Raw genomic sequence first — 26,937 nt, forward strand, 5'->3', positions numbered from 1 at the left:
TGGGTGTTGTCAGCATACGTGTGAAAACTGACGCTCTGTTTTTGGACAATGGTGCTCGGAGACGGCATGTAGATGAGATATAGGAGTGGATCGAGGATAGATCCTTAGGGGACACCAGAGGTAATGGTGGGGAAGCAGTAAGAAAAGTCATTGCAGGTGATACTCTGGCTATAATTGCATAGATAATAATGGAATCAGGCAAGTGTTGTCCCACCCAGCTGGATGATGGTGGAAGGGCATTGGAGGAGGATGATATGGTCAACCGCGTTGAAGGCTGCAAACAGCTCAAAAAAGGCGAGGAAGGATAGTTTACCTTTCTTTCAGTCACATAGGATGTCATTTGTGACCTTGAGAGCCATTTCAGTACTGTGGCAGGGGCGGAAATCTAATTCGAGGGATTTAACATGGTGTTCCGGGATTTGGGAGGGAACAACATGTCCAAGGACTTTGGAGAGGAAAGGGAGGTTGGAGATGGGGCAGGAGTTTGAACACTGAGGGGTCAAAGGTTTTTTTTAAGGAGAGGGGTGATGGCATGTCTGAAGCAGGAGGGATAGTATCTGAAGAGAGAAAACCATTAATAATATCAGCTAACATGGGAAATAGTAAGGGGGGTTGAGTAGTCAGCAGTTTACTGGGAATAGGGTCGAGGGATCATGAGGTGGGTCTCATGGATAAGATGAGCTCAGAGGGCACGCAGGGAGATAGGAAACTAGAGAAAGATATGAGTTCAGGGCTGGGGGTCTTTAGAGGAAGTTCGGCCTGGTGGGCCAGGAGATGGGAGGGAAGCGGCAGAAACAGCTGATCTCAATTTTTGTGACATAGTCGTCCATGATCATCTCAATTTTTGTGACATAGTCGTCCATGAGCTCCTCATACTTGTTGGAGATGACATGGGAAAGGGGTTGAGTTTATTCCTGCATCTTTGAAGGAAACTGTGCCATTGTTACTTAATCTTGACTCAGTTGCTGGAATTCCAACCTTTTAGTCTGGTTTTCAGCTATTAAATACAATTATTCAAAATGGTTTGTGGGAGAAGGGAATGGCAAGAAGCATGTTAAGTATCTTAAAAGAAAATATCGAAAATAATATGTCAAATTTCTTTATTTTAAAAAAGGCCCAAGTATAAATAAGAATAAAGGGGTGATGGCTTAAGCTAAAACAAAGGTTTACATTTTCTGTTTGGTAAATATTTTATGTTCTTAGGGTTCCTATTCTATTATTTAGCCATTCCTGATATTTGAGTAGTTTTATTACGATATTCATGTTGATTTCATTGTCACAGCACGTGAGCTAAAAATAAAGACTGCCAATTAGCTTTGGGTAATGAACTAAATTACCAAAATTCTAAAACTGTATTTTTCTAAGACATGTATGTTTTTTATATTACTTTGGAAAGTACTTTAAATGCAAAGTTTTTGCACGGTATAAGAGTGTTAATTTTTGTTTCCAAGTATTCAGATTCACTTTTGTATTTAAGCTATGTTATGTGATATAATTCACTTAAGTAAAATGCAACCTGTGTGGTGCATGAGCATTTTCAGCACATTCTATGCTAAATATTTCCGCTTTTCACACTTAACTTCGATTAATTAGTTTTCTGATTGTTTTCAGAGTACCTGTGATAATATAGCATGCGCACCTTTTTGTCCTTAACATACCAATTTACTGTATTATTTGTTTGAGCCGTCTTTGTTCAAGTTGTTTTCGTTACTGTTCGCTGTTTTTGTGACTTAGTTTTTTTAACCCCTTTAAGCTCCTTTGCATTGCTCACCTTTTTAGTTTTGAAATCTGTTCTAAAGTAGCTGTGTTCTCATCTTCATTTCCCATATTTGGTTCCTTCCATCTACTGATTTCTGCTTCCTTTTCGCCTTTCGCCTCGAATTGAATTGAAAATATACCACTATATGCTAGAAACCCCTGTCACATTTGCTAACTTTTTTAGGGGGGAAAAGAATCGCCAACTGTTGTCTGAACCAAAAAAAAAGTCTGCCAGTTTAAAACAATAAGTTGCCTACGTCCGTATGGAGGTTGCAGTACCAAGTCTATATGCAAATATTTAGGTAAACATGTTTTCCAGGAAATGAGTGGGAGGAAAACAATGCAATTCGTACTTCATAAATTTATCCATATACTGGAAAGTAGTCTTGGGTGTTTTCTGTGACTTTGAAAAAGTCTTCCTACCAGTTAGAATACCCACAGCACAACAACCTATTTTTAAGTCCAATTGTATTTTTCTGCTTGTTTCACCACCTATTAAATGCTTCAATCGTGATAAAGAGAATGATATGAAGATATTTGTGAAGTGTGTTCAGTTTATTTTAATTTCAAAGAGGAGACCTTGGAGTTTAAGGAAAAAAAGTGCCTGTTTTTGTTTCTATTTGATTTTTTTCAAAATTCACTTATTGATGCTTAATTGCTGCACAGATACAGCTTTTAAATGTGCAGATACCCATAACCCATGATATTTCCCTAATTGGTAGTTTACAAGAAAAGTAGGGGGCCTCAGACCCCATGCAACTGCTGGCATTGCATTCCCATTTGTCTTAAATTTAGGTATACATTATAGAAACATGCACTGTTATTTTTCAGGAAATTAGGTTGCTTCTGTTGTGGTAGGTGCTAAAGAAAAAAATACTTTGTTTCTAGCTCTTGTACAAACAAGCATTCAGGTTTGAATCCAGAATCCCATGGAGTGTGTAAACATCTGTTAATTTGCATAGTTACTTAACTATGAATTATTTGAGTTTCTATCTTGATTTGCATTCAATTAGATTCCAGACAACAATATCAAAAATTTTGAAAGAAGGGAAAATTGCTTTAAACATCCTAACCCAGCAAATAAACTTGTAACTGTTACTAAAATAGAAGCTTTTGCATGGGCCCAAGAGGCCAGTAAAAGGGGTTATAACAGCATTAGCAGGAAATACACCTTGCAGACGTTCATTTGTATTTGTAGTTCCCATTGTTGAGTTGTCATTACAGCATTGCTGCAAACATTATGATTTATCTTGGTACTATTAACTAAATGCTCTTTTTAAACGTTATTCCACAGGTTCTGTCACCCCAATGTTTGTTATGCTTCCTTGTGGCGGTCTTGGAGTAAGTCTTTTTTTCCCTTTTAAAATGTGTAAATAATGTCTTGTTTGTTCTTTCCATCTCAGCGGCAACATAAATTGTTGCTTTGACTTCTACTCAGCAGATAATTGAGAACAGATGTTCCCCCATAAACAGGAATTCAAGGTTTGCTGTACTAGGAATGTTGGCTAAACCACAACTGGAATATGTGTGGCATTGTTCAGGGAACAGATTCGGGGAAATTGAATGATGATTTTGCCACAGAGCAGGGACTTGCAAAGTTGCACAGAGCAGGTGGGACATGGATTCACACTGAAAATACCCCGATTCCACCACGCAGCTCAGTTCCCTTTCTCAGCTGTACAGTGTGGGGAATTGTTTAGTGAAGGCTGGCTCTGTTTCCACAGGGTGGGAGAGAAATTTGTCCTGCTTACTTCGAGCAGCCAATTCAAACCAACATGCTTGGGAACAGTTGTTTGCATGTGCCTCCCTTAGCCACAAATGATGTTCAGCACTGAGAGAAAATGAAGAAGTCCCATTCTTTTCTTGCCAATTTCTCCCCTGCCCCTCATCCTTTTCTGAAAGTATTGACTCCTAATAGGGTACATTCATCCTCAGTATTTCGCTTGAATCGCCATTATTTGTGTATGACAGTATCAGCAGTCTGTTTGACTGTTGGAAACACAGCGGTCGACTGAATTGTGTCCTCACCAGAATCTACACATACACACATTTCCAGAAGAGGATTACTGATTTATGATCCACAGTAGGAGCCCTGATTTTCTCTTCCCCAAACAAGGGCTGCTGAAATCAATTGCAGCATGTATTACATTGTCTCAACTGAGTTGAGATAAGTCAGCACAGATCATGGATCATACCTGTGAACCTTGTGATATGTACAGCTGCATAATGGATAAACATGCTGTGCCATTACAAGAGTTTAGATTATAGAGTTTCTTAACATAAAAAATAAAATAATGAATGGATTAATTTTTCTCATTGACAAATAAAATTGTTATTGCTTTGCAAGCTATTCTGCCCAGTGTGAGATAAGCCACAGTTTATATTCCCCTGTGAGCACTTACAAACCCTGGCTTGCTTTTAATATTCTGATTGTAAATGCAGCAATCTTGCTTAATGCTAAATGTTTTGATCAAACTTCAACAATTGTATGTGACACTTGTGCTTCCTTCCTCTGTTTGATCAGCATGCTTGAGGAATATTTTTGAAGAGTAAATGTTTTACTTTTAAAAATGTTATTTTGACTGGTTCATGCATGCAAGTGTTGCACATGTCCCATGGCAGCAATTTATCTGTTTGGTTGAATATGCAGCGCTGCCAACAGTTATTAAAATTAGCACTTTGTAAAGCTTTCATTTTAAAAAAAAGTTGTTTCTTTGTTTCCTACGCACAAATAATCTTCATAAAAAGTGTTTGACACATCTAGCAGTTTTGTAAGACAAGTGACTTAGGGGGAGTGAAGGTGGCTTCATTTCTTTCTGAATTTTGAGTTGTTTGTAAAAGAGCAGTGCATACACTAGTGTTGAATGCCAACTTGTCACAACAATGTAAACTTTGCAGTACCAGATTTCTTCATTCTCTCAATCTGTTCAATAAACAAAAGAATTAAGTACAAAGACAGTCCGAAGAGCATGATGCTTAGTGTGCATGTGAATGGAAGAGGGTCCAGCATGTGTTTCTATGTTGAATAGTTTACTCACATACAGATACATTGTGGTTTCACTTAACACCAGACTCTTGGTATCTACATGGGAAATAGTTCTTGACAATTTTTCAAAGTATTTTGTATTTTTTTTATGTAAGGCACAAGGCAACTGCATTTTCACTTGCTGAAATGCATACATATTGGGCTAGATTTTTGGCGCCGCTGAGGCTTCCGGTGCTAACGCAAAATGGCAGGGGGAATCTCGCCTCGGCCTTTCCAAGACCAGCCCCCCCCCCACCCCAGCCCCGGCAACCTTGCACTGTTTCAGCGTTTAAGAACCAGGCGTCGGGATCCCCATTCCTTTAAAGACGGGGGGTTCAGCCTCCAAGAGCTGCCGGCCAATCACTGGCTGGCAGGTCTGTGGTATTGGCAGCGCCACTGGGAGTGCTGACCACTGCCAGTACTGCATAGGCCTTGGACCCAGGCCCAGCGCTGGAGACCCGGCCCAGAGGTAGGTGAGGCAGGGTCACTGGAGCCAGTCTGGAAGACCCTGACAAGGGGGGGGGGCGGTTGGGAGGGTGGCAGTTAAGTACATGGAGAGGTGGGGTGGGGGGGGGTTCAGGGAGGTGGAGTTATTCCCGGCAAGGGTCCTGCATGAGCCACAGGTTGCCCACAGAGGACGTACGCCCTCCCCCCAAGCCCGCAGGGAAGGCGCCTTGTGTTAGTAGGCGACCTCCCCAAGTGGCAAAGGCACCCCTCCGTCAATGGTTAAATCCCAGCTTAAGGGCCTCATTTGGCCTCTAGGCGGGAAGACCATCACCTGCTTACCCACTCCTGACAAAATCACTCAGCAACGGGCCCTCCAACCCCACCTCCTGTCGAATTCTGTGCGCCCCGCCGACCTCCTCTGTCTCAGAAGGCCCATAAAATGTAGCAAGCAGGTGCTTGTTTTCTTTCTCTCATTTTCAGTTTTTTTTTACATTTACACTGTAAGAGTCCATGTACCTATCAGTATATTTTATGACTGGGCTTTTCCAGTTCTGTTGCCACCAATCTGTGATTGACCTGCCCATTATCTGTTCTCATCTCTCTCTCATTGGTCCTGTCTGTCTCTATTTTCCCTATCTATGCTCTATCATAGTTTTGTAGCTGCAGAAAAAAATTAAGGAAGCTTAATGGACAAGGTAGGCCATAACCAAATTATGTCTTGTTCTATCTGCCTCCACCTCCCCCGCCCACCAAAAATCTGGATGTGCTGTGGAACTGTCTCTTAGTTTAGCCAGATTCTGTTAGTGGAATTGTGAAAATTGAGAAGAGAAGTGATGAAACAAGGTTGCACATTCAAGTGCAAAATACTCCCTCATTTATTGAACAGATTCATATTTAATAACTGCTGTATTCATGCTTTTTCATGTCATGTGCTCCAGTCATGTTCTGACCTTTATACCTTCTGTGGCCTTAGCTTATCTGCTGTTGCACCAGTTATATTAAATTTTTAAAACAAACAATGCACATCCACAGGTTCTGTTGGCCAGCCTCCCATTTTTGTATCCTCTGTAAACTTGAACTAATCCAAAACTCTTGGCTGTAGCCTAACTAACACCAAGTTCTGTTCGCCCATCATAGTCCTCACTTAGCTACTTTGGTTCCCAGTATGGCAATGCTTTGACTTTAAATTCTCCTCCTTATGTTCAATTCCCTCCATGGCCTTTCCTTCCCTATCTCTCAACTCCTGCAGCTTTACAACCCTCCAAGATCTCTGGACTCCTCTAAGTCTGGCCTCTTGTGCATCCCCGATTTTAATCGCTGCACCATTGGTGGCCATGCCTTCAGTTGCCAAGGCCCTAAGCTTTGGAATTCCCTCCTTAAATCTCTCAGCCTCTCTTCCTCTCTTTCCTGCTGTAAGGCGCTCCTTAAAACCAGCATCTTTGACCATGCTTTTGGTCACTTATCTCTTTGTGTGGCACGGTGTCAAAGTTAGTTTGATAACGCTCCTCAGAGCGTTTTACTATGTTAAAGTTGCTGTATAAGTGCTTGATTTTTTTTTTACACTGGGAAGTTGAACACGCCTTCGATCAGCTCATCCAAATTAAATTTTGTTTGGTATTATACCCAGTTTATTTTGTCAGACAATGGTTTAATTCAAAATGGAGCAAAATCAATTTGCCTCTAGAAATAAGCTAAATATTAGTTTGATACCTGCTTAAATCAGAACCTTACGCTAAAGAATAAAGTTGTGATAATTCAGAAAATTGCTAACACCACATAGAGAACATGCCCACATTCTTCCTTTCCCTCTTGTCCCCCCTGCCCCCAGCCCCCACTCTGGTCACTTTATCAGTTAGAGTACATAATACCTAGTACACAATGAGAGCACAAAATGAACCAGATTATGGATGGCACCAAGCCTTAGTTACAGACAGATTTTATTTTCCTCCGAGCTGGCCAGGACATGTATCAGACAGTAACAAATGCACTTGGGTGTAAAGTAAAGCTTGAGTTAGGGTCATTGTGATCAAATCTTTAGAGTTACTTTTGAAAAATCAGGAGTTACTTTTTAAAAATAAAATTGCAATGTTATATTGCAGTGAATTAATTTACACCATTTAACCTGTGCATTTTTATTTCAAACCAGCTGTTGATTTGAAACAAAAATGAATTAACAGCATGAATGGTTTGTGATAGTATGTGCTATAAATAACAAGTTTCACAGGTGCCAGACAGATTTGTATGAGCGCATAGAGCCGTGATAGTCACTCAGCCGCTGCTTTCTGGCATAATGTATGCTGCATTTGATGTACTGCGTATCAAACGATATTTTGTATCTGGATCCTAACGCTGCTTCAGTATTGATTGAAGTTATATTTAGTCTCCTGATTAAAACTTCCTATTCCAGAATTATTGAATGACTTTATGAGCACAGTTAATCGTTGAGGAGATGGGGAACAAAATTAGCTTGATATCTGGTCAAAACTGCCATTATTATATCATGCCTTGTTGCAAGCACAAGATGAATTGGATTAAATACTGATTATACATTTACTGGACCAAATTTTCAGTTTGTATTTGTTGGATTCCTTTTTCATCTTGTATAGGTCCTCTCGGGAGAGTTCTTATTACAGCATAATGCAGCAGCCGCACACAGGAAACTTGGAACACCATGCATAATATTTTATACTGCTGCGACGTCTTGACTGTTTTCATGAAGTTGCTATATCTATTCTCTGTATTTAAAAGGCAGCATTGTCCAAGATAAGTGTTTTTAAAAAAGAGACCAGCATATTATGATTCTCCTTGTATACAGTTAATGGAGTTTTTTTTTTGTTTTGATGTCTGATGCTTAGGTGGACAGTGATACAATTTGGAATGAGATCCACTCATCTAGTGCTGCACGCTTAGCGGTGGGCTGTGTAATAGAACTTGTTTTCAAAGTGGCGACTAAGGAATTAAAGGTGAGTGGTTTTTCTTGAAGCAATAACTATTAAACGGGAAGTTACGGAAAGAGAATACGGAAAGCAAAATTCACCTGGGTGTAGAAAATTCTGCCGTTGATCAGCGACAGTAAGTATAAGCATTTACAAATTCTTAGAATCCTAATGTTTGCTATCAACCAGTCTAAAATACTTTTACATCCTTTTATGTTCTTTGTAAGTTGGGATGTTTGGGTCAGTCATGGCTCAGTGGTAGCACTCTGAGACAGGACATTAAACCCCATTCCAGAGACTTGTGCACATATCGAGGGTGGTACTCCAGTGCAGTACAGGGGAGTGCTGCACTGTCAGCGAGGTGCCATCTTTTGGATGAGACATTAAACCAAGGCCCTATCTGCCCCCTCGTGGGCATAAAACATCTCTTGGCACTATTCAAAGAAGATCAGTGGAGTTCTCCCCACTGTCCTGGCCATGTTTATTCCTCAATCAATGCCTACAGACAGACTCTGGTTGTTATCACATTGTTGTTTGTGGGTCCTTGTTTGCAAATTGGCTGCCATATTTTCTACACTACAACAGTGATGACACTTCACAACGTACTTAATTGGCTGTGAAGCACTTTGGCACATGCTGTGGTCGTGAAAGGCACCAAATAAGTACAGGTTCATTCATTCATTTCTGTCAGTTAACAGTATGCACAACTTGCAATATGGAACGGATTCTTCCAGGCCTGTGATTGTCGGCCAGGTCAGGAACAAAAGTAGGATTATCTCCGATCCACCTGCAATATAAACTTGCAAAATGAATGAATGAACTAACTTAAATTTATATTGCACCTTTCTTGTCCACAGGACATCTCGAAGTACTTCACAGCCAATGAAGTGCTTATGAATTGTAGTCACTGTTGTAGTGTAGAATTAATTTCAGATGTAGAATCATAGAAACTTACAGCACAGAAGGAAGCCATTAAGCCTGTCATGCTTGTACTAGCTCTTTGAAAGAGCAGTCATTCTTAGTCCCCCACCCCTTTTTCTCTAATCTGTAAGCTCCTCATCCTCAGATAGCTGTCCAACTTCCTTTTAGAACTATTTATGGAATCAGCTTCCACCCCCATTTCAGGTAGAGCATTCCAGATCCCAACAACTGAGTGGAAAAAAAATTCCCATCTCCTCTAGATCTTTTGCCAATTATTTTAAATCCATGACCTCTGATTATAGAGGGAATAGTTTTCTTCTGAACTTATTTTCAAACCAGAAGGATTATGTAGCATTTTCCGAATAGAAGAAATGTGTAAAAAGATTAATTTACTTGTCTTGCAGCTGGCACCATAGCACATTATTTTACATAATATGACTCACTTTTTTGCTGTGGCAAAATAAGGATACATTGTAACATGAAAGGAACAACAGAAAGACATGCATGACTGATTTACAAATAAAATCTACATCCTGCATTGCATCCAATTTAGAAATTCCCTGTCATTCTGTGGGCCAAACTGTAGTGGGTTGTAAGATTAAGTTTTGCTTTATATTCCGAAATTCATTTTAATACTTGAGTTGAACTTTACTCTGGAACATCATTGTGGCTTAGCGAATTGATTTATTGAATCAATGGGGTCAATTTGGTCTTGGGCAGTAGCCTAAAATGGGTAAAAGTGAATTTTACCCCGCATGTTTTGTCCAATAAAGCTCATTCCTAGTTGTCCTGACAACTGAGTGGCTTGCTAGGCCACTTCAGAGGGGTGTTAAGAGTTGTCCGCATTGGTGCGGGACTGGAGTTACATATCAGCCAGACCAAGTAAGGACAGCAGGTTTCCTTCCCTAAAGGACCTAAATGAACCAGTTGGGTTTTTATGACATTCTAACAGCTTCATGGTCACTTTTACTGATGCTAACTTTTTTTTAAACTGATTAAAATTCTCAAACTGCTATGATTTGACCACTCACTTTCTTGATTATTAGTCCAGGCCTCTGAATTCCAGGTAACAGAGCCACTGCACTACTATATTCGAGGGATTTTGAAATACATTCTGCAACTTTGGTTAAGTTGCAATAAATTCATCCTCTGCAAATTCTATTGGTTTTTTCCTGAACCCTCATTTTTAATTGGAAGCTAAAACCTAAATTTGTCAATTAATTGATTGTTTTGTTTGCTGAGGCACAAAGTCTCACGCTTAACTGTCTTTTCTCATGAATATACTGAAGCATCTTATCAAACTCATTAGTGCTTTTAAGTAGCTTGGATAATGAGAGAAATTATCTTTGAGAGTGAAGGAAGTATTTGATTAATTATTTTGGCTTTTATCTTGCCAGTTTCCACTTTCCCTTCCCAAAGAGACTGACTAACGTGCATACCGCTTGCCCTCCAATACATAGCCCAAATGGCTGCTATTTATGTGAGAGCCTGGGCAGTAAGTGATGACAGCAGCAGCATCACAGCCCAGCCCAATCCACTTTCATCCTCACCTAATGACTACACTTGAATCCTTTCAGCAGAGGTTACTGGACAACAATCAGAACAGGATCTGTGGCTGTATCTCCTGTTTTGTAACCTGTGAGTGCTGAGGCCAGATTATCAGCTCTACTAATCTGTACGGCTGAGCTGCTCATTGCCTTAACCTATTGAACCATCAGTAGAGTACATTGTCAGTCATCTGATCTGTTAGTTGATGTTCATCTGTCTAATTAAAAGCTTAGAAACTACCTGTGTTTCAGTGCAAATTGCACCTTGTACTGATTTATATAAATGGTGTTTTGCAGAATGGATTTGCAGTCGTGAGGCCTCCTGGACACCATGCAGAGGAGAGCACACCAATGTAAGTAACTGTTTCAGTCCTCACCAGTGAAAAATAATTTCTAGTGCTTGCAAAGCAAGTACATACAGCATATGGACTGCAGCGGTTTAAGAAGATAGCTCACCACCACCTTTTCAAGGGCATTTAGGGTTGGGAAATAAATGCTGCCGTTTGTCAATGACGCTGACATCCATGAACGAATTTTTTAAAAAGTCACCTACCTTTCTAATGTAATTTGTATGTAATTGGCAACATATGAGGTTCAGAACAAAAGCTGCTGAAAATTTGTTCCTACTGTGCTTTTCTCTCTGATGATAAATGAGCGAAGGAATGCAGATGATTATAATCAGGAACATTGCAATTAACCATTTCCCTTTTTTTCTCTCCTCTTCCCCAATTGTCTTACCTCTAGGGGATTCTGCTACTTCAATTCTGTGGCCATCGCTACTAAACTCTTACAGCAGAGGTTGAATGTCAGCAAAATCCTTATAGTGGACTGGGTGAGTGAGCCAGGCCAAAGCATGGAACAAATTAGGGAAGAGTTTTTATTTATTCTGCTTTCCAACCCTATTTAATTGAAATCTGTTGTACCAGTGTATTCTTATTTAGAGTCACATCCAGATAGTGTTTAAATAGATTAATCGTGTCCGATCATCTAAATTGAACCTTTGGACTGAGCGATTTTTTGAGCAGCATATTTTAATGTTTTAATAACTGTTTCAGTTTGTAACAAGTGTTAATCTTTTGTTTGCGTTATGAATCGTTCTATGTTAGTCTAATCAAATGTGAGCAAGCTCTGCCATAGATTGTAATTCAATCTTACCTTCCCTCAATAGAACACTGTGGAGCAGCAAAGATCTGTGATTCCTGGGGCGAGGAGGGCGTGGGGGAGAGGACTAAGAGAGTGAATGCATTTGAGTGTCGGGGCCTGCCTTCCCCTGTACGTTCTGTTAGCCAGTTACAGAATGGTGGGGGTGGGTGGATGGTTATAGCCTAGACCAGCTGTTCTGGCTGATGTCATTAGAGCTATAGTTGGGGAGGCAGTGAGGGATGGGGGAAGAGTAGAAAATGGATATTTTTGTGTTAACATTATTTGGTTTTGTAACTGACTGTTTTATGTTTTTTTTAAATTAGGATTAATTGTAAGACACATTAGCATTCATTTTCACCTTCACCCTAGTGTGATATTCTGGCGGAGCAAATCACTTGCCCATTATAGAATTTTCATCGCACTGATTTCAACAGGCAGGCAATTCACTCCACCAGATCACCACCAGGTGATGGAGGTGAAAATTGCCCCTATAGTTTTGCTATTTTCTATTTAATACTTAAGTGAGTTTATGACAATTTAAAATGAGCTTCATATGTGACGGGACAGGGTTACTGATGGACGGTGCAACTGGTGCTAAACTTGGAATGATTTAGACTGCTCAAGCTGTTATAATAAACAAGGGTTGAACAGATGGCCAACAATTACTTTTTGATATACAATTAAATAATATATATAGTGTCAGCTACGTTAAGGCAGGTAAGCCTATTGTTTGTCTTTACCTTAAATCTTGAAAATCTTGCATCTTGTTGGGTATTGCAGTGGTGATTGCTAATACTGGTACTACGGTGCTTCATTGCAGAGCCATGGAGCACTGGTTTATGTCCACACTTCACCACAGGATGAGTCCCAGTTTTACTCAGGCTACCAGAGTATAGACTTCAGTAAGAGAGAAGAATATTTGGTTTGAAGGCCACTCTAGATAGTTCAGAAGCAGTTTTAGCAGAGACCTAGGGCAAGGTCATCAATCCACACTCCTCCAGCAGTGTATGCAAGTGGAGAAAATAATTAGGAAGTAGGGTGCATGTTTAAAGTAAATAAATGTTTTGTATTGCTTATATAATACAACTGTTGGGTTTCCCATCAGTCAGGAAGAAATGATGTCGAAACGATCTGCAATCTTTTAGCCACAAATTAAACTCTGGTCCTGAGTTAAAGATGAGTCTAAAATTCTACTTCTCAAACATGGCCATTCAATCTGCTGTCTAACATTGTGCAACAGGATGTGCATCATGGTAACGGAACCCAGCAAGCATTCTACAGTGATCCCAACGTGTTGTACATTTCGCTGCATCGCTATGATGATGGCAACTTCTTCCCTGGAAGTGGAGCCCCAGATGAGGCAAGTAATTCAGATTGCACTAAAATAAAAGCAAAATACTGCAGATGCTGGAAATCTGAAATAAAAACTGAAAGTGCTGGAATACACAGTAGGTCAGGCAGCATCTGTGGAGAGAAAAGCAGAGTTAACGTTTCAGGTCTGTGACCTTTCATCAGAACTGGCAAAGGTTAGAAAAGAATTAGGTTTAAGCAAGTGAAGGGGGGGTGGTTTGGTGGGGAAGAGAAGAAAAGGGAAGGTGTGTCACAGGGCAGAGGAGCAGGAGAGATTAAATAACAAAGCTGTCTTGGGACAGCTATTATTTATTATTATATAATCTCTTCTGCCCTATCACACACCTTCCCTTTTAATCTCTTACCCACCAAACCCCCACCCCGCCCTCCTTCACTTGCTTAAAACCTAATTCTTTTCTAACCTTTCAGATTGCAGCTAATGTTCTAGATCAAAAAAGAAGTCTATTCACGTGTCCTTTAAGGCATGGATCACAGCATCTAAAAATAAATTAAGTTTGGCTTGTAATCCTTTTCATGGTAACTATTTTGCTAGGTAATTGAATTACTTGATAAATAATAGAGAAAACCTAACCGCATTTCTGATTTTTCTTTTTAAATTATTGAGTGAAATTATGATCACTATCCTTGTAAAGTATGAAACCAGTTCTAGTTGTTTTGTTTTGAATGATTTATTTTTATTCTTTTGAAGATGTAGTGATTGAAACTGCTTAAAATCAAATAAGAATATTCTTTTAAAAAGCAAGTGTGTGCACTTTATACTGAATCATCGTACGGCATAAAATTATACGAAGAAAAATATTTGCAATAGACATAAATACACAAGAACTTCAGGTATGCAGTAGACAGTTTTGTAAATAGCCTCAGAATTCCAGTGTTTGGATTAACATTGCATTTTAAAATAGAAAATCAAATTTAAGATAGGAAGATAAAAGCAAAATACTACAGGTGCTGGAAATATAAAATAAAAACAAGAAATGCTGGAAATACTCAGCAGGTCTGGCAGCATCTGTGGAGAGAGAAGCAGAGTTAACGTTTCAGGTCAGTGACCCTTCATTGGAACTGACAAATATTAGAAATGTAAAAGGTTTTAAGCAAGTAAAGCGGGGGTGGGGCAAGAGATAACAAAAGAGGTGTTGATAGGACAAGGTCACAGAGAATAACTGACCAGAAGGTCATGGAACAAAGGCAAACGGTATGTTAATGGTGTGCTGAAAGACAAAGGGGAGACCAAACGCAGATTGGGTGACCGCTTTGCGGAACACCTCTGCTCAGTCCGTAATCATGACCCCGAGCTTCCGGTTGCTGGCCATTTCAACACTCCCCCACCTCCCCCCCACCCCCCTGCTCTCATGCTCACATCTCTGTCCTGGGATTTCTGCAGTGTTCCAGCGAACATCAATGCAAGCTCAAGGAACAGCACCTCATTTACCGATTAGGCATGCTACAGCCTGCCAGACTGATCATTGAATTCAATAATTTCAGAGCATGCTGGGGCCCCCCTTTTTATTTTTAGTTATCTTTCCTTTTTTCTTTTTTTTCTTTTATTTTAGTTTGTTCAGTTTATTTCTACTGTGCCTACCCACTGTTTTTGTTTTTTTTAAATGTTTGTGTTTGGAGCCAGGGCTGTTCATTTTACAGTCAATTCACACCCTCTTTGTACTAACGCTTTGTCTTTCACCACACCATTAACATACCATTTGCCTTTGTTCCATGACCTTCTGGTCGGTTATTCTCTGTGACCTTGTCCTATCAACACCTCTTTTATTATCTCTTGCCCAATCCCCGCTTTACTTGCTTAAAACCTTTTACATTTCTAATATTTGTTAGTTCTGATGAAGGGTCATTGACCTGAAATGTTAACTCTGCTACTTTCTCCACAGATGCTGCCAGACCTGCTGAGTATTTCCAGCATTTCTTGTTTTTATTTCAGATAGGAAGACACTGTTTCCGTGTTTAAAGCGTTCCTGATTTTTGCGTTTTAGGTTGGGACCGGTGCAGGGGTAGGATTTAATCTCAATATGGCCTGGACTGGCGGTCTGGATCCACCAATGGGAGATGCTGAATATTTAACTGCGTTTAGGTGAGACTTCAAAATATTCAGTGATGTTAATAAAGGTTGTGACCAGTCTTGTTAAGTGTGTTTGTTTAATGAGTCATTTTGAAGGGAAGTTTAAGTGATTCTGTTTTCTTACATTTCATACAGAAGTTAATCAGCACTCAAAAGCCAATAATTAAGGAGTCAACAGTTCAATGCTATAAGAAGTGTGAATTAATTTTTTTTTAACTCTTCTGGCGTTGACTATATACAACACCACTAGAGTGTTGAACTCTCAGCTAAAAAAACTCTTATTCAAATCTCCATCCCTAATATTCTCATTCAGGTTACCTTAGAGCTAAACTTTGGCATATTTGACTTGGTCACCCAAGGATAAACCTTGGTAGTGATGTAGAGATAGAATAGAATCATAGAAATTTATGGCACAGAAGGAGGTTACTCAGCCCATTATGTCTGTGCTGGCCGAAAAGAGCTATCCAGCCTAATCTCACTTTCCAGCTCTTGGTTCGTTGCCTTGTAGGTTGCAGCCCTTCAAATGTGTATCCAAATATTTTTTAGACGTTGAGGGTTTCTGCCTCTACCACCCTTTCAGTCGGTGAGTTCCAAATCCCAGCCACCTCTGAGTGAAAAAAATTCTCCTCAACTCCTCTCTAATCCTACCAATTACTTTAAATCTATGCCCCTGGTTATAGACTTCTCTGCTAATGGAAATAGGTCCTTCCTATCAACTCTATCTAGGCCCCCCGTAATATTATACACCTCAATTAAATCTCCCCTCAGATCTTCTGCTCCAAAGAAAACATCCCCAGCCTATCTAATCTTTCCTCATAGCTAAAAAATCTCCAGTCCTGGCAACATCCTTGTAAATCTCCTCTGTATCCTCTCGAGTGTGATGACATCCTTCCTGTAATGCGACCAGAACTGTATGCAATACTCTAGCTGTGGCCTAGCTAGTGTTTTATTCAGTTCTAGCATAACCACCCTGCTCTTATGTTCTGTGTCTCCGCTAACAAAGGAAAATATCCCATATATCTTCTTGACCATCTTATCAATCTATCCTCCTACTTTCAGGAATCTGATAGGCTTTTGGTGAGACCACACCTAGAGTACTGTCCACAGTTTTAATCTCTTTACCTAAGTAAAGATCTACTTTCCTTAGAGGGAATGCAACAGAAGTTCACCAGACTGATTTCCTGGATGCAGGGAATGTCCTATGAGGAGAGATCGAGTGGTCTAAATCTATATCCGCTAGAGTTCAGAAAACTGAGAGGTGATCTTATTAAAACATATAAAATTCTTAGGAGCATAGATGCTGAGAGGCTGTTACCCCTGGCTGGAGAGTCTAAAACTAGGGGGGCATAGTCTCAGGATAAGGGGTCAGCCATTTAGGACTAAAATGAGGAAAAATTTCTTCATTTAGTGGGTTGCCAATCTTTGGAATTCTCTGCCCCAGAGGCTGTGGATGCTCAGTTGTTGGGTATATTCAAGACTGAGAGCAATAGATTTTTGGGTACTAAAGGAATCAAAGGATATGGGGATAGTACAGGAAGGTGGAGTTAAGGTGGAAAATCATCCATGAACTGACTGAATGGAGGAGCAGACTCAAAGGACCAAATGTTCTTATTAACTTGTATTTATGTAGCACCTTAACTATGGATAAAAATGTCCCAAGGTGCTTCACAGAGCTGTAATAAAAACAAGTGAACACAATCAAACAAAATGTGTTTGTTTAGTTGGGTAATGCTCTTTCAGCTGGAAAAAAATGGAATAGCTACAAATTTCTAACTGTGTATTTAATTGAAATAATTAAGAAACCAAGCTACATTTGTATTAAGGTTATGAGATGTGCTCACGTGGTATAAAGAATGTGAAATTATAAATGATTAGAATTGCATTTGTGTCGTCTCATAATTGGAATGTTACAACTCAGTATCTGCAAGTCTTGAAATCTGATATAGAAATTTTTCATAGTATATGAACTGCATATGTTCAGGGTAGTGAAGCGTTGCTGCAAGGCAAAAAAGGTTAACTGTGATGGGAATGGGATGTAGCTTGCTTGTGGAAACAATTGCGCCTTTCTTGTCTATCAGTATTGATGTATCTGTTGAAAATGAAGAGCTGTGTTTTTGAGCAGTATGAGCAAAAACTATCCAGTGTTTTGAGAAATGTCATTTAATGTATACATAGGGAGTTTGTCGGGAGTGTTTGGATTTTAATGAAAATTGCAAGCTTTTCTTTACAAGGTGGCTGCAATTGAGCAAAGACAGGAAGGTTTGATATTCTAAAAAGAAAGACTTGCACTTCTTATAGCCCTTTTTACAGCCACCAGACATCTTAAAGTGCTTTGCAGCCAATGAAGTACATTTTTTAAAGTATAGTCACTGTTGTAAGGTAAGAAATATGGCAGCCAATTTGCGCACAGCAAATTCCCACAAACCGCAATGTGTTAATAGACAAAATCTGTTTTTTGTCATGTTGATTGAGGGATAATTATTGGCCAGGACAACTGCCCTGCTTTTCTTCGAAATAGCACCATGGGGTCTATTATATCCACCCGAGTAAGCAGATGGAGCCTTAGTTTGACGCCTCATTTGAAAAACAGCACCTCTGACAGTGCAGCACTCCCCCAGTACTGCACTGGAGTGTTAGACTTGATTTTTGTACTCAAGCCATCAAGTGGGACTTGAACTGGAACCTTGTGACTCAGAGGCGAAAGTGCTACCAACTGAGCCACAGGTGACACTCTGGCAGATGACACCTTCTCATTATTACTTTTTAATCTTGTGTTTAAGAAAAATGGTTTCAATGCATCCCACCAAGTTTATCTTTCTCCCTATCCCTGAAAGTATTGGGGTGCAGATCCATAGGCACAGTGTCCTCCAGTAACTTATTCTAGAAGCCATTATTTGTGTCTAACAGCCTTTGGCAATGTGTGTCGTGGCCTTTTTAACTATGGGGGGTGGGGTGGCAACACCACCAAGCCTAACCATCTCCTCACTCAATAACCAAACATGCACAGTTCCCATAATTGAAAGCATCAACCTTCACTGATTTCCACTCTGTTACTTGGGCTCCTGAGGTCAGTGGCAGTAAATCGTCTTGTTGCATCAACTCCGATCAGCAGCTTCAGGCTTTGTTTTATCTTTCATAAAATTGCATATCCGTCTTCACTATAAATAGCTTTCTTGAGAACGTGAATCATCCAAGGCTATAAATTACTGATGGAACTTGTTTGCCTTACTTTGAGATAGGTCAATACAAAGTTTTAGTATTGTCTTACTGACCAGATATTTTGAAAATAGTACTTCTCTCAGCCCATGAATATTTGCAAACATCTGCTTTGAAAACCTGCAACCCAGTCTTCAGATAAGGTTTCAGAACATGCCAATGCAATTGTTCATGCAAAAACGCAAGATTTTTGTAGCCTCATTTACAACTTGTGGAGGCTAAAAGCCATTCTGATGGAGTTTTTAAATCTGTTGCCAAGTTTCTAAGGTGATGCCAGGTATTTGAGATTTGAAGTTAACATTTTAACTAACTTTTTTTCTGTAAGTTTCACCAATTTCTAGCCAAATATTGCTTTGAAGTATAAAATTTATAGCACGCATGGGCTTAGGAAGAAATTGCAACAGGTCATATATTCAGCAGTTTGCAAATCTCCAGAGACAATAGATGCCTTCAAGGCAGCACCTTGTTATTTAGACCCATAGAATGCCACGTTGCATTTGCTGGGGATCAAGCCTAAGATGAAAAAAGATAAGATAATTGGACATAATGAAATCCAGAAGGCATTCAGTTTCACCATGAACTTGGAAGTAGAGTGTAGAATTGAACTTAATTCAAACCAGTCTTGCAAATGCCAAATGCAAGGACTTTGAAGTTTGTGAGGAATCAGAAGTACTTTACGCTCGATGGTGCTTAGAGATATGTGTTTTAACCCTTAACAGTGTTGAATGGAAAGCATTCAAGTTATAAACGTTACGGTCATGAGAACGTAAGAAAATATAAGTTGATATGCACCAGCAATTTGCTTTTATTCAACTTGCACTTCTGAATATGGCACCATGGTATAAGGACTAAAAGCTATTTACAGATATGCCAGGAATTTGATCAACAGCAGTTGAAAGTCCAATCTAAAATGGATGAAAGATCATCGACCTGAAACGTTAACTCTTTCTTTTTCTCCAGATGCTGCCAGATTTGCTGAATATTAACAGCATTTTCTGTTTTTATTTAAATGGATAAATGCTGAATTTGTATCACAAATTAATAACATATTAAAATATAATTGACATCAAGCCATTAAGTCTTCAAAGAGTTCTTCTCTTTGCTGATTTGAACATGTTGCCATAAACAGCAAGAAGTCAGAAACATTCAATCCAGTTCCATTGTAAAACAATTAGTTTTAAAATATGTATCTAATTAGCCATCTAATGATTTTTGAAAAAGATGGCAGGTATACCAATGTGCTGTGCCTTGAAATGGTAAGGTGCAGGTTTTACATTTGTGTCTTTTCCCCCACTTTGTGAGTTCCTAATTTTGATCAGAGCTGTTGGCGAAGGCATTCAGTGAGGACTCGACCCTTCTCCATGTTAAGGGAAATTGAAGGAAGTGTCGCTGCAGGCTACTTCTACACATTTCCCAATAGCTGGTTATGGAGTCACAAAATGGGAAACCTGGGAGCTGGTAGCTATCCAGCTTCTCAGTCAGGAAATTGAGTGTTACAAAGGCAATCCTAAAATTTACCAGGAAGAAAAATTGGCTTTACTAAAAGGCAAGGAAATGCTTAATCCAGAACGAAGAAAATTGTGTTAAATGTCCTGTAGGTCAGAAAACAGAATTTGCAACACGATGGACATTCCTTTGTGTTTTTAGTCCTGGTGCGTCTAACAAAAGCAATTTTCCAATTCCGTGGTGCTGGTGCTGATCTTGCCACTATTCAACATTAAAATTTTCCCTCCAATACATGTTGTATTTTGCATGACCCAACCAAACGTGAAATCAGTGGGATGTAAATAACTGGCTCGGTTAATTTTAAGGAACTCAGCACCAAGTAGTGCTCAATATCTACAGTATCATGCAGCAGGCAGTGTATAGATTTTGATGCTGGTGTGCACTGACTTTACTGAAGTTCTTCATAAGAAAAGATTGTTTCGGAAAGTGCATCATTCTACAGAAATAAAATGATCTGGGAGGAAATGCTGAGAGAAATCAGTCCAATCTCCCAGGTTCAAAGCAATAGGCAGGATTGTCGGAAGCATTTCAATTAGATCAGCAGCCAGAATTGGCTGCAACGATGATTGAAGCTGGACTTAGTACTGTAAAGCAGTTCACGCCACCTGACAGAATCACTTCCTTGCCAACAAAGAGGGTGTAAATGGCGATGATTTGAAACTGTGGGTTTTGTGTGTAAAGCAGTTTAGTTTTAAACAATTAACTATTGAATTTATTTATATCTGCACTGGACACAGGTAATCATTTTGATTGCATACATCCTGTACAAGTCCATACATTATTCAAATGTGCACAATCTTTTGCTGGAAATACTCGATAGGTCAGGCAGCGTTTTTGAAGAGAGAAACAGAGTTAACATTTTAGTCCAATAAACTTTCATCAATTTCGTCAGCCTTCGTCCTCCCACTGCTGCCGCCCCTGCCGAGATGTGCAGTCTGCAGCTGGGCCTTCCAGGGCTTGAGTACAAAAATCAAGGCTGTCACTCAGCTATCCTAAGGAATCTGCTTCCATATACCCTGACTGAATTAAGACCAGGTAAAGCTTGGTTTAATTAAAGGCAGGACTTGGTGTTAGAAAAGTATACAGGGTTAATAAATACAAAAACACGGTCTCTGTGTAAATGTAGGAAAATTACTGAGGAGGAGGGGTAAGAGTATTACAACTTCACAGAGGATTTCAGTGCACACAGTGACACCGGTGCATAGCAACTGCGTGTGAGCGCAACATGATTTTGCAGCACTATTCCAAGGGAAACAGTCAGTCACGTTTGGCTCCAGTACTGTCTTTTGTAACCTATTTTATTTTCAATGCCTTATGACGGGAGCCTGTAAATTAGCAGTCAAACAACTGAGGAAACCGTTCAATATCTTTTAATGCAAATGTTTATTGGCTTGCTATGTGGGTTTGGGGTGAGGGAAGGGGTAAGAAATTGCATTGTCAGTGAAGTGATCAATAACATAACACTTTCAATGAAAAACCATGTGCAGTGGAAGAAATTTTGCAACGCAGGTATTTTGATTAGGCTAAAGACTGGGCTGTAATTGAAATGCTACAATCAGTACAATACTTTTTTTATGTGTATTTTTAAGGTGAGACGGTTTCCAATAGGGTAATGATCCTCCCATTTTTGCAGTGCTTGCTCTATCAATGTAGAGTGACAGCAAGACTATAGGTCAGGTGATTGTTGGGTGCAACACACAGGCTTATAAATGTCTTAAATGGTTATTAATTTTGTGGTTCAAATAAAAAAGCACTGGTCAGTGTTTTGAGCAGATGTCCTTTTTCATGGCCAGACATGCATGCAGAGAACAGCTGTTCCAAGGTCATTGAAGCCAGAGTACAGTTGTGGAAAGCACGCAATTTTGATTATTGAATGCCCCATACTAGAAGGTTAACCCTTTCTCCAGTGACTAATGTGACTGATATAATCATGTAGACAATGATATCTATCTGAAATACATGCCCTATTTTTGTTGCTCCCTCCCACCCTTTAGGTTTCCCACTGCCGTGCACCTTTCTTCTTGATGTGGTTATGTAACCTGTCTATACACCTCTACCAGTATGACCTCAAACTGTAACTAGAAATGTGGGCAAAGATAGTCTGTGTTGACTTGCTCACTTTCAGTTTTCTTTAATTGTTTTCTTTTTTTTTGTAGTCCCTACCTCATTTCATATGGAGAAGTATCCAGTTTTTTGCTTGCCACCTACCCCCCAGTGGAGTAGTATTCACTATGAGCAAAATTGCTATGCCAGTGTGTTTTACCATTGAATTGCATAGAATTCACGACTCCCGTTTTTCCGATAACAAATAGAATTCTTAACATCGGCAGATTGTGCCTGGGCGGATGGGGGGGTGCAGTTTAGGAAAGGTAATGGCATTAGAAGACAGAACAGACAACACTTGGATCTAAGCTAAGCTATTATTTTGCATTGGAAGGAAAAGAACGATCCTTATCTTGAACATTACTTTTGTGTACATGTTTATCATTCATGGACTTCAAGCTTAGGAATTGCAGGTGATTTGGGCACAGTAATATTAGCCATCTCAGTTATACCATCCGGCAGTGTGAAGAAGTGATGATTTCTGTGCTGTGACCACTCATATCTATGGCTTTGCAATGAAACCCTAGTTCTACTTCAAAGCAGGGAGAGAAGCATGCGGAGTAGCTGCTCAAAATACTGTTCAATACTTTGCAGCGAGGTTGGTGGTTTGTGTAAAAGCTCGAGTTTGTAAAAAATATTTTGTTTCATTAATGTTCTTCACAGTAAAAATCAAATCAGCTACCGACCTCATTCTCCTAGTCTTTTGTCTGAATCACACTCCATTTGTTCCTCTACATGTACAGCTAACTCCGTTCACCACAACTTACCTGGCATAAGTTGGTTTAATCCATTTATGTTGCTGCTTTATTATTCTTGTTGGTAACTTATGAGGTTAAGTTTTATTTATTTTGGTTTTCCCATTGCCCTTTAACTTTGGGTCTGTAATATGTTCATTACAAAAACTCACTTATTTTACATATTACGTCCTAGTCAGCTTCAAGAAGTGATAAATATAGCTCCACAAGTGAGGCTGACCAAATAGCTCAAGGGACACGTCACAAGTGAGTCATATTCTGCTTAATGAGTTCACTGCTGGCTTCTTCTGTTTATCTTCTGCATAGTCAGTGCGCTTCAAAGGGGCACCATTTTCATTAAGAATCTTCGTGAATCTCTTGCATTTCTTCACAAATGCAGAGCAGAATGGCCCACATCATTTTAAAACAAACCATTGCCTCACGTGCATGTGGCATTGTCATTGCGACAAAAATGAAGCATACATTTCTGACTCTTCCTTCCCATATTCAAAGTCAGGTTGAGGACTCTTTAAAATTTTTAGGTTTAGAAAAAATCTGTTTGCTGATGTAATTTTTAGCTGCACAAATAGGGATTATAACACACATACAGTATTGAGATGTTAAACTCAATACCAGAAATGTATTTCCTATTCAGTTTATTTCTGGAAAAACTGTGATAATCTCCTGCCCTACCGTGGCACATGTTCAACCTCCAGAGACTGGATGATGAGCCTGAGTTTAAGAAATGTCCTTGGCCTGTTTTTGCCACTAAACAAAGGAATAGAAAAATGGACATGCTGATTCTGATAACTTAGCTGCTTCAGTTTAGCATGAAAGGGGGAAATGATGCCTTCCAACTTCCAAGAAGATTTATTGCATACATTGCAATTTGTTGCAGATGCTATTTTAAATCGTGGGTCATTTCATTACTTCCTCGAAGATTAGGATTTCTTCGTGAAATGATGCGGCCTTTTCTGAACTAATAACATTGACGTAGACAAAAAGGAAACACATTTAGATGCCATAAATTCACCTCGTGTTCATGCCAAATCAGTATATTTACTGTTGGATGGAAAGTATTATTGGTATACTTCAGTTCTGGTTTATAGTCCTGTTGAAGCAAGTACCTGTTGAATACATATGGCTTTGTTTTAAATGAGTCCCATCTTAGTCCTGCAGTCACATGGGATTAAATTGACCTCGTTGTGGCACTGAGTGTCACAGATGAATTTCTTGTTTAGTACATGGATCAATGCAGTTAACTGTTTTGTACGAACATTGTAGACATTGTTTACACTTTTCCCCATTGTCGTTGAAACACAAGTATAACCCATTGAAAATATTTTTAACAAAAGCTGCCTTAGAAGTCCTGTAAATCTGCAGCTTAAAGAGAAAATCAGTTTTGGTTCAGTTCAATTGCAGTATTTGTCTAGTCATTGGCTGTCCCAGGTAACTCAGTGGTGTCATGCTTGATTAAGTATTTTTTCTAATGTGACTCTTGTATCTCGATTGGCAAATGCTGTGGGGGAGCAAACACTTAACACTGCAACACTAAACCATTTTTAAAAATCGCTATCCAATTTAGTACCTTTTCACCTACATCCTGTTGCTTCTACATTTTTCTTCTTCTTTTGGGCCTCCTTATCTCGAGAGACAATGGATACGCGCCTGGAGGTGGTCAGTGGTTTGTGAAGCAGCGCCTGGAGTGGCTATAAAGGCCAATTCTGGAGTGACAGGCTCTTCCACAGGTGCTGCAGAGAAATTTGTTTGTCGGGGCTGTTGCACAGTTGGCTCTCCCCTTGCGCCTCTGTCTTTTTTCCTGCCAACTACTAAGTCTCTTCGACTCGCCACAATTTAGCCCTGTCTTTATGGCTGCCCGCCAGCTCTGGCGAATGCTGGCAACTGACTCCCACGACTTGTGATCAATGTCACACGATTTCATGTCGCGTTTGCAGACGTCTTTATAGCGGAGACATGGACAGCCGGTGGGTCTGATACCAGTGGCGAGCTCGCTGCACAATGTGTCTTTGGGGATCCTGCCATCTTCCATGCGGCTCACACGGCCAAGCCATCTCAAGCGCCGCTGACTCAGTAGTGTGTATAAGCTGGGGGTGTTGGCCGCTTCAAGGACTTCTGTGTTGGAGATATAGTCCTGCCACCTGATGCCAAGTATTCTCCGAAGGCAGCGAAGATGGAATGAATTGAGACGTCGCTCTTGGCTGGCATACGTTGTCCAGGCCTCGCTGCCGTAGAGCAAGGTACTGAGGACACAGGCCTGATACACTCGGACTTTTGTGTTCCGTGTCAGTGCGCCATTTTCCCACACTCTCTTGGCCAGTCTGGACATAGCAGTGGAAGCCTTTCCCATGCGCTTGTTGATTTCTGCATCTGGAGACAGGTTACTGGTGATAGTTGAGCCTAGGTAGGTGAACTCTTGAACCACTTCCAGAGCGTGGTCGCCAATATTGATGGATGGAGCATTTCTGACGGCCTGCCCCATGATGTTCATTTTCTTGAGGCTGATGGTTAGGCCAAATTCATTGCAGGCAGCCGCAAACCTGTCGATGAGACTCTGCAGGCACTCTTCAGTGTGAGATGTTAAAGCAGCATCGTCAGCAAAGAGGAGTTCTCTGATGAGGACTTTCCATACTTTGGACTTCGCTCTTAGACGGGCAAGGTTGAACAACCTGCCCCCTGATCTTGTGTGAAGGAAAATTCCTTCTTCAGAGGATTTGAACGCATGTGAAAGCAGCAGGGAGAAGAAAATCCCAAAAAGTGTGGGTGCGAGAACACAGCCCTGTTTCACACCACTCAGGATAGGAAAGGGCTCTGATGAGGAGCCACCATGTTGAATTGTGCCTTTCATATTGTCATGGAATGAGATGATGATACTTAGTAGCTTTGGTGGACATCGATCTTTTCTAGTAGTCTGAAGAGACTACGTCAGCTGACGAGGTCAAAGGCTTTGGTGAGATCAATGAAAGCAATGTAGAGGGGCATCTGTTGTTCACGGCATTTCTCCTGTATCTGACGAAGGGAGAACAGCATGTCAATGGTCGATCTCTCTGCACGAAAGCCACACTGTGCCTCAGGGTAGACGCGCTCGGCCAGCTTCTGGAGCCTGTTTAGAGCGACTCGAGCAAAGACTTTCCCCACTATGCTGAGCAGGGAGATTCCACGGTAGTTGTTGCAGTCACCGCGGTCACCTTTGTTTTTATAGAGGGTGATGATATTGGCATCGCGCATGTCCTGGGGTACTGCTCCCTCGTCCCAGCACAGGCATAGCAGTTCATGTAGTGCTGAGAGTATAGCAGGCTTGGCATTCTTGATGATTTCAGGGGTAATGCTGTCCTTCCCAGGGTCTTTTCCGCTGGCTAGAGAATCAATGGCATCATTGAGTTCCGATTTGGTTGGCTGTATGTCCAGCTCATCCATGACTGGTAGAGGCTGGGCTGCATTGAGGGCAGTCTCAGTGACAGCATTCTCCCTGGAGTACAGTTCTAGGTAGTGCTCAACGCAGCGGTCCATCTGTTTGCGTTGGTCAGTGATTATGTCCCCCGATTTAGATTTGAGGGGGGCGATCTTCTTGATGGTTGGCCCAAGAGCTCTCTTCATGCCATCATACATTCCTCTGATGTTTCCGGTGTCTGAGGCCAGCTGAATATGACTGCATAGGTGTTGCCAGTAGTCGTTTGCGCAACGCCTAGCTGTTCTTTGTGCAGTACTTCTGGCTGCTTTAAGTGCTGCGGATGTTAAATCGCTGGGGGCTTTCTTGTAGTTCAACAGTGCAATGCGCTTAGCGGCTATGACAGGTTCCAGCTCTTCATTATGAGATTGAAACCAGTCTGCATTTCTCTTCGTACTTTTGCCGTAGGTGGTCAAAGCTGACTCATAGATGGCGTCTCTGATGTGGGCCCACTTGGTCTCAGCATCCCCTGTGGGAGTGTTTTGAAGGGCTGTTACAAGTGAATTTAGAAATTTTTGTAACAGCTACATTTTATCTGTAGTGTATTCTAGCTACATTTTATCTGTAGTGTATTCTAGGAACTGATATACTGGGTACTGTAACAGCTCTGTGGCAAACAGAAAATTCACTCTTTCAGCCCATGAGCTCATTAAAACCATTTAATTTAATTGTATACTTGTAACAAACCAGCTGTCT

General features: G+C 40.4%; 1 protein-coding gene and 1 long non-coding RNA gene across 15 annotated transcripts in view; one reads left to right on the forward strand and one right to left on the reverse strand.

The window, feature by feature from the left end:
• The window catches only part of LOC137372238 (uncharacterized), a 114,987-nt gene extending 112,975 nt beyond the window's left edge, over positions 1-2,012 (reverse strand). The window contains exon 1 of the long non-coding RNA XR_010975411.1: positions 1,772-2,012. This is a non-coding gene — a long non-coding RNA (uncharacterized lncRNA). The remainder of the gene's footprint in view (positions 1-1,771) is intronic.
• hdac4 (histone deacetylase 4) overlaps positions 1-26,937 on the forward strand; it is a 595,905-nt gene that overhangs the window by 539,440 nt on the left and 29,528 nt on the right. For all 14 annotated transcript variants that reach the window (XM_068035894.1, XM_068035896.1, XM_068035900.1 and 11 more), the window contains 6 exons: positions 3,053-3,099; positions 8,086-8,193; positions 10,932-10,987; positions 11,379-11,466; positions 13,018-13,137; positions 15,131-15,228. In XM_068035894.1, coding sequence (XP_067891995.1) covers positions 3,053-3,099; positions 8,086-8,193; positions 10,932-10,987; positions 11,379-11,466; positions 13,018-13,137; positions 15,131-15,228 — 517 coding nt within the window. The remainder of the gene's footprint in view (positions 1-3,052; positions 3,100-8,085; positions 8,194-10,931; positions 10,988-11,378; positions 11,467-13,017; positions 13,138-15,130; positions 15,229-26,937) is intronic.

Source organism: Heterodontus francisci, chromosome 7 (assembly GCF_036365525.1).
Source record: "Heterodontus francisci isolate sHetFra1 chromosome 7, sHetFra1.hap1, whole genome shotgun sequence".
Classification (NCBI taxonomy): Eukaryota; Metazoa; Chordata; class Chondrichthyes; order Heterodontiformes; family Heterodontidae; genus Heterodontus; species Heterodontus francisci.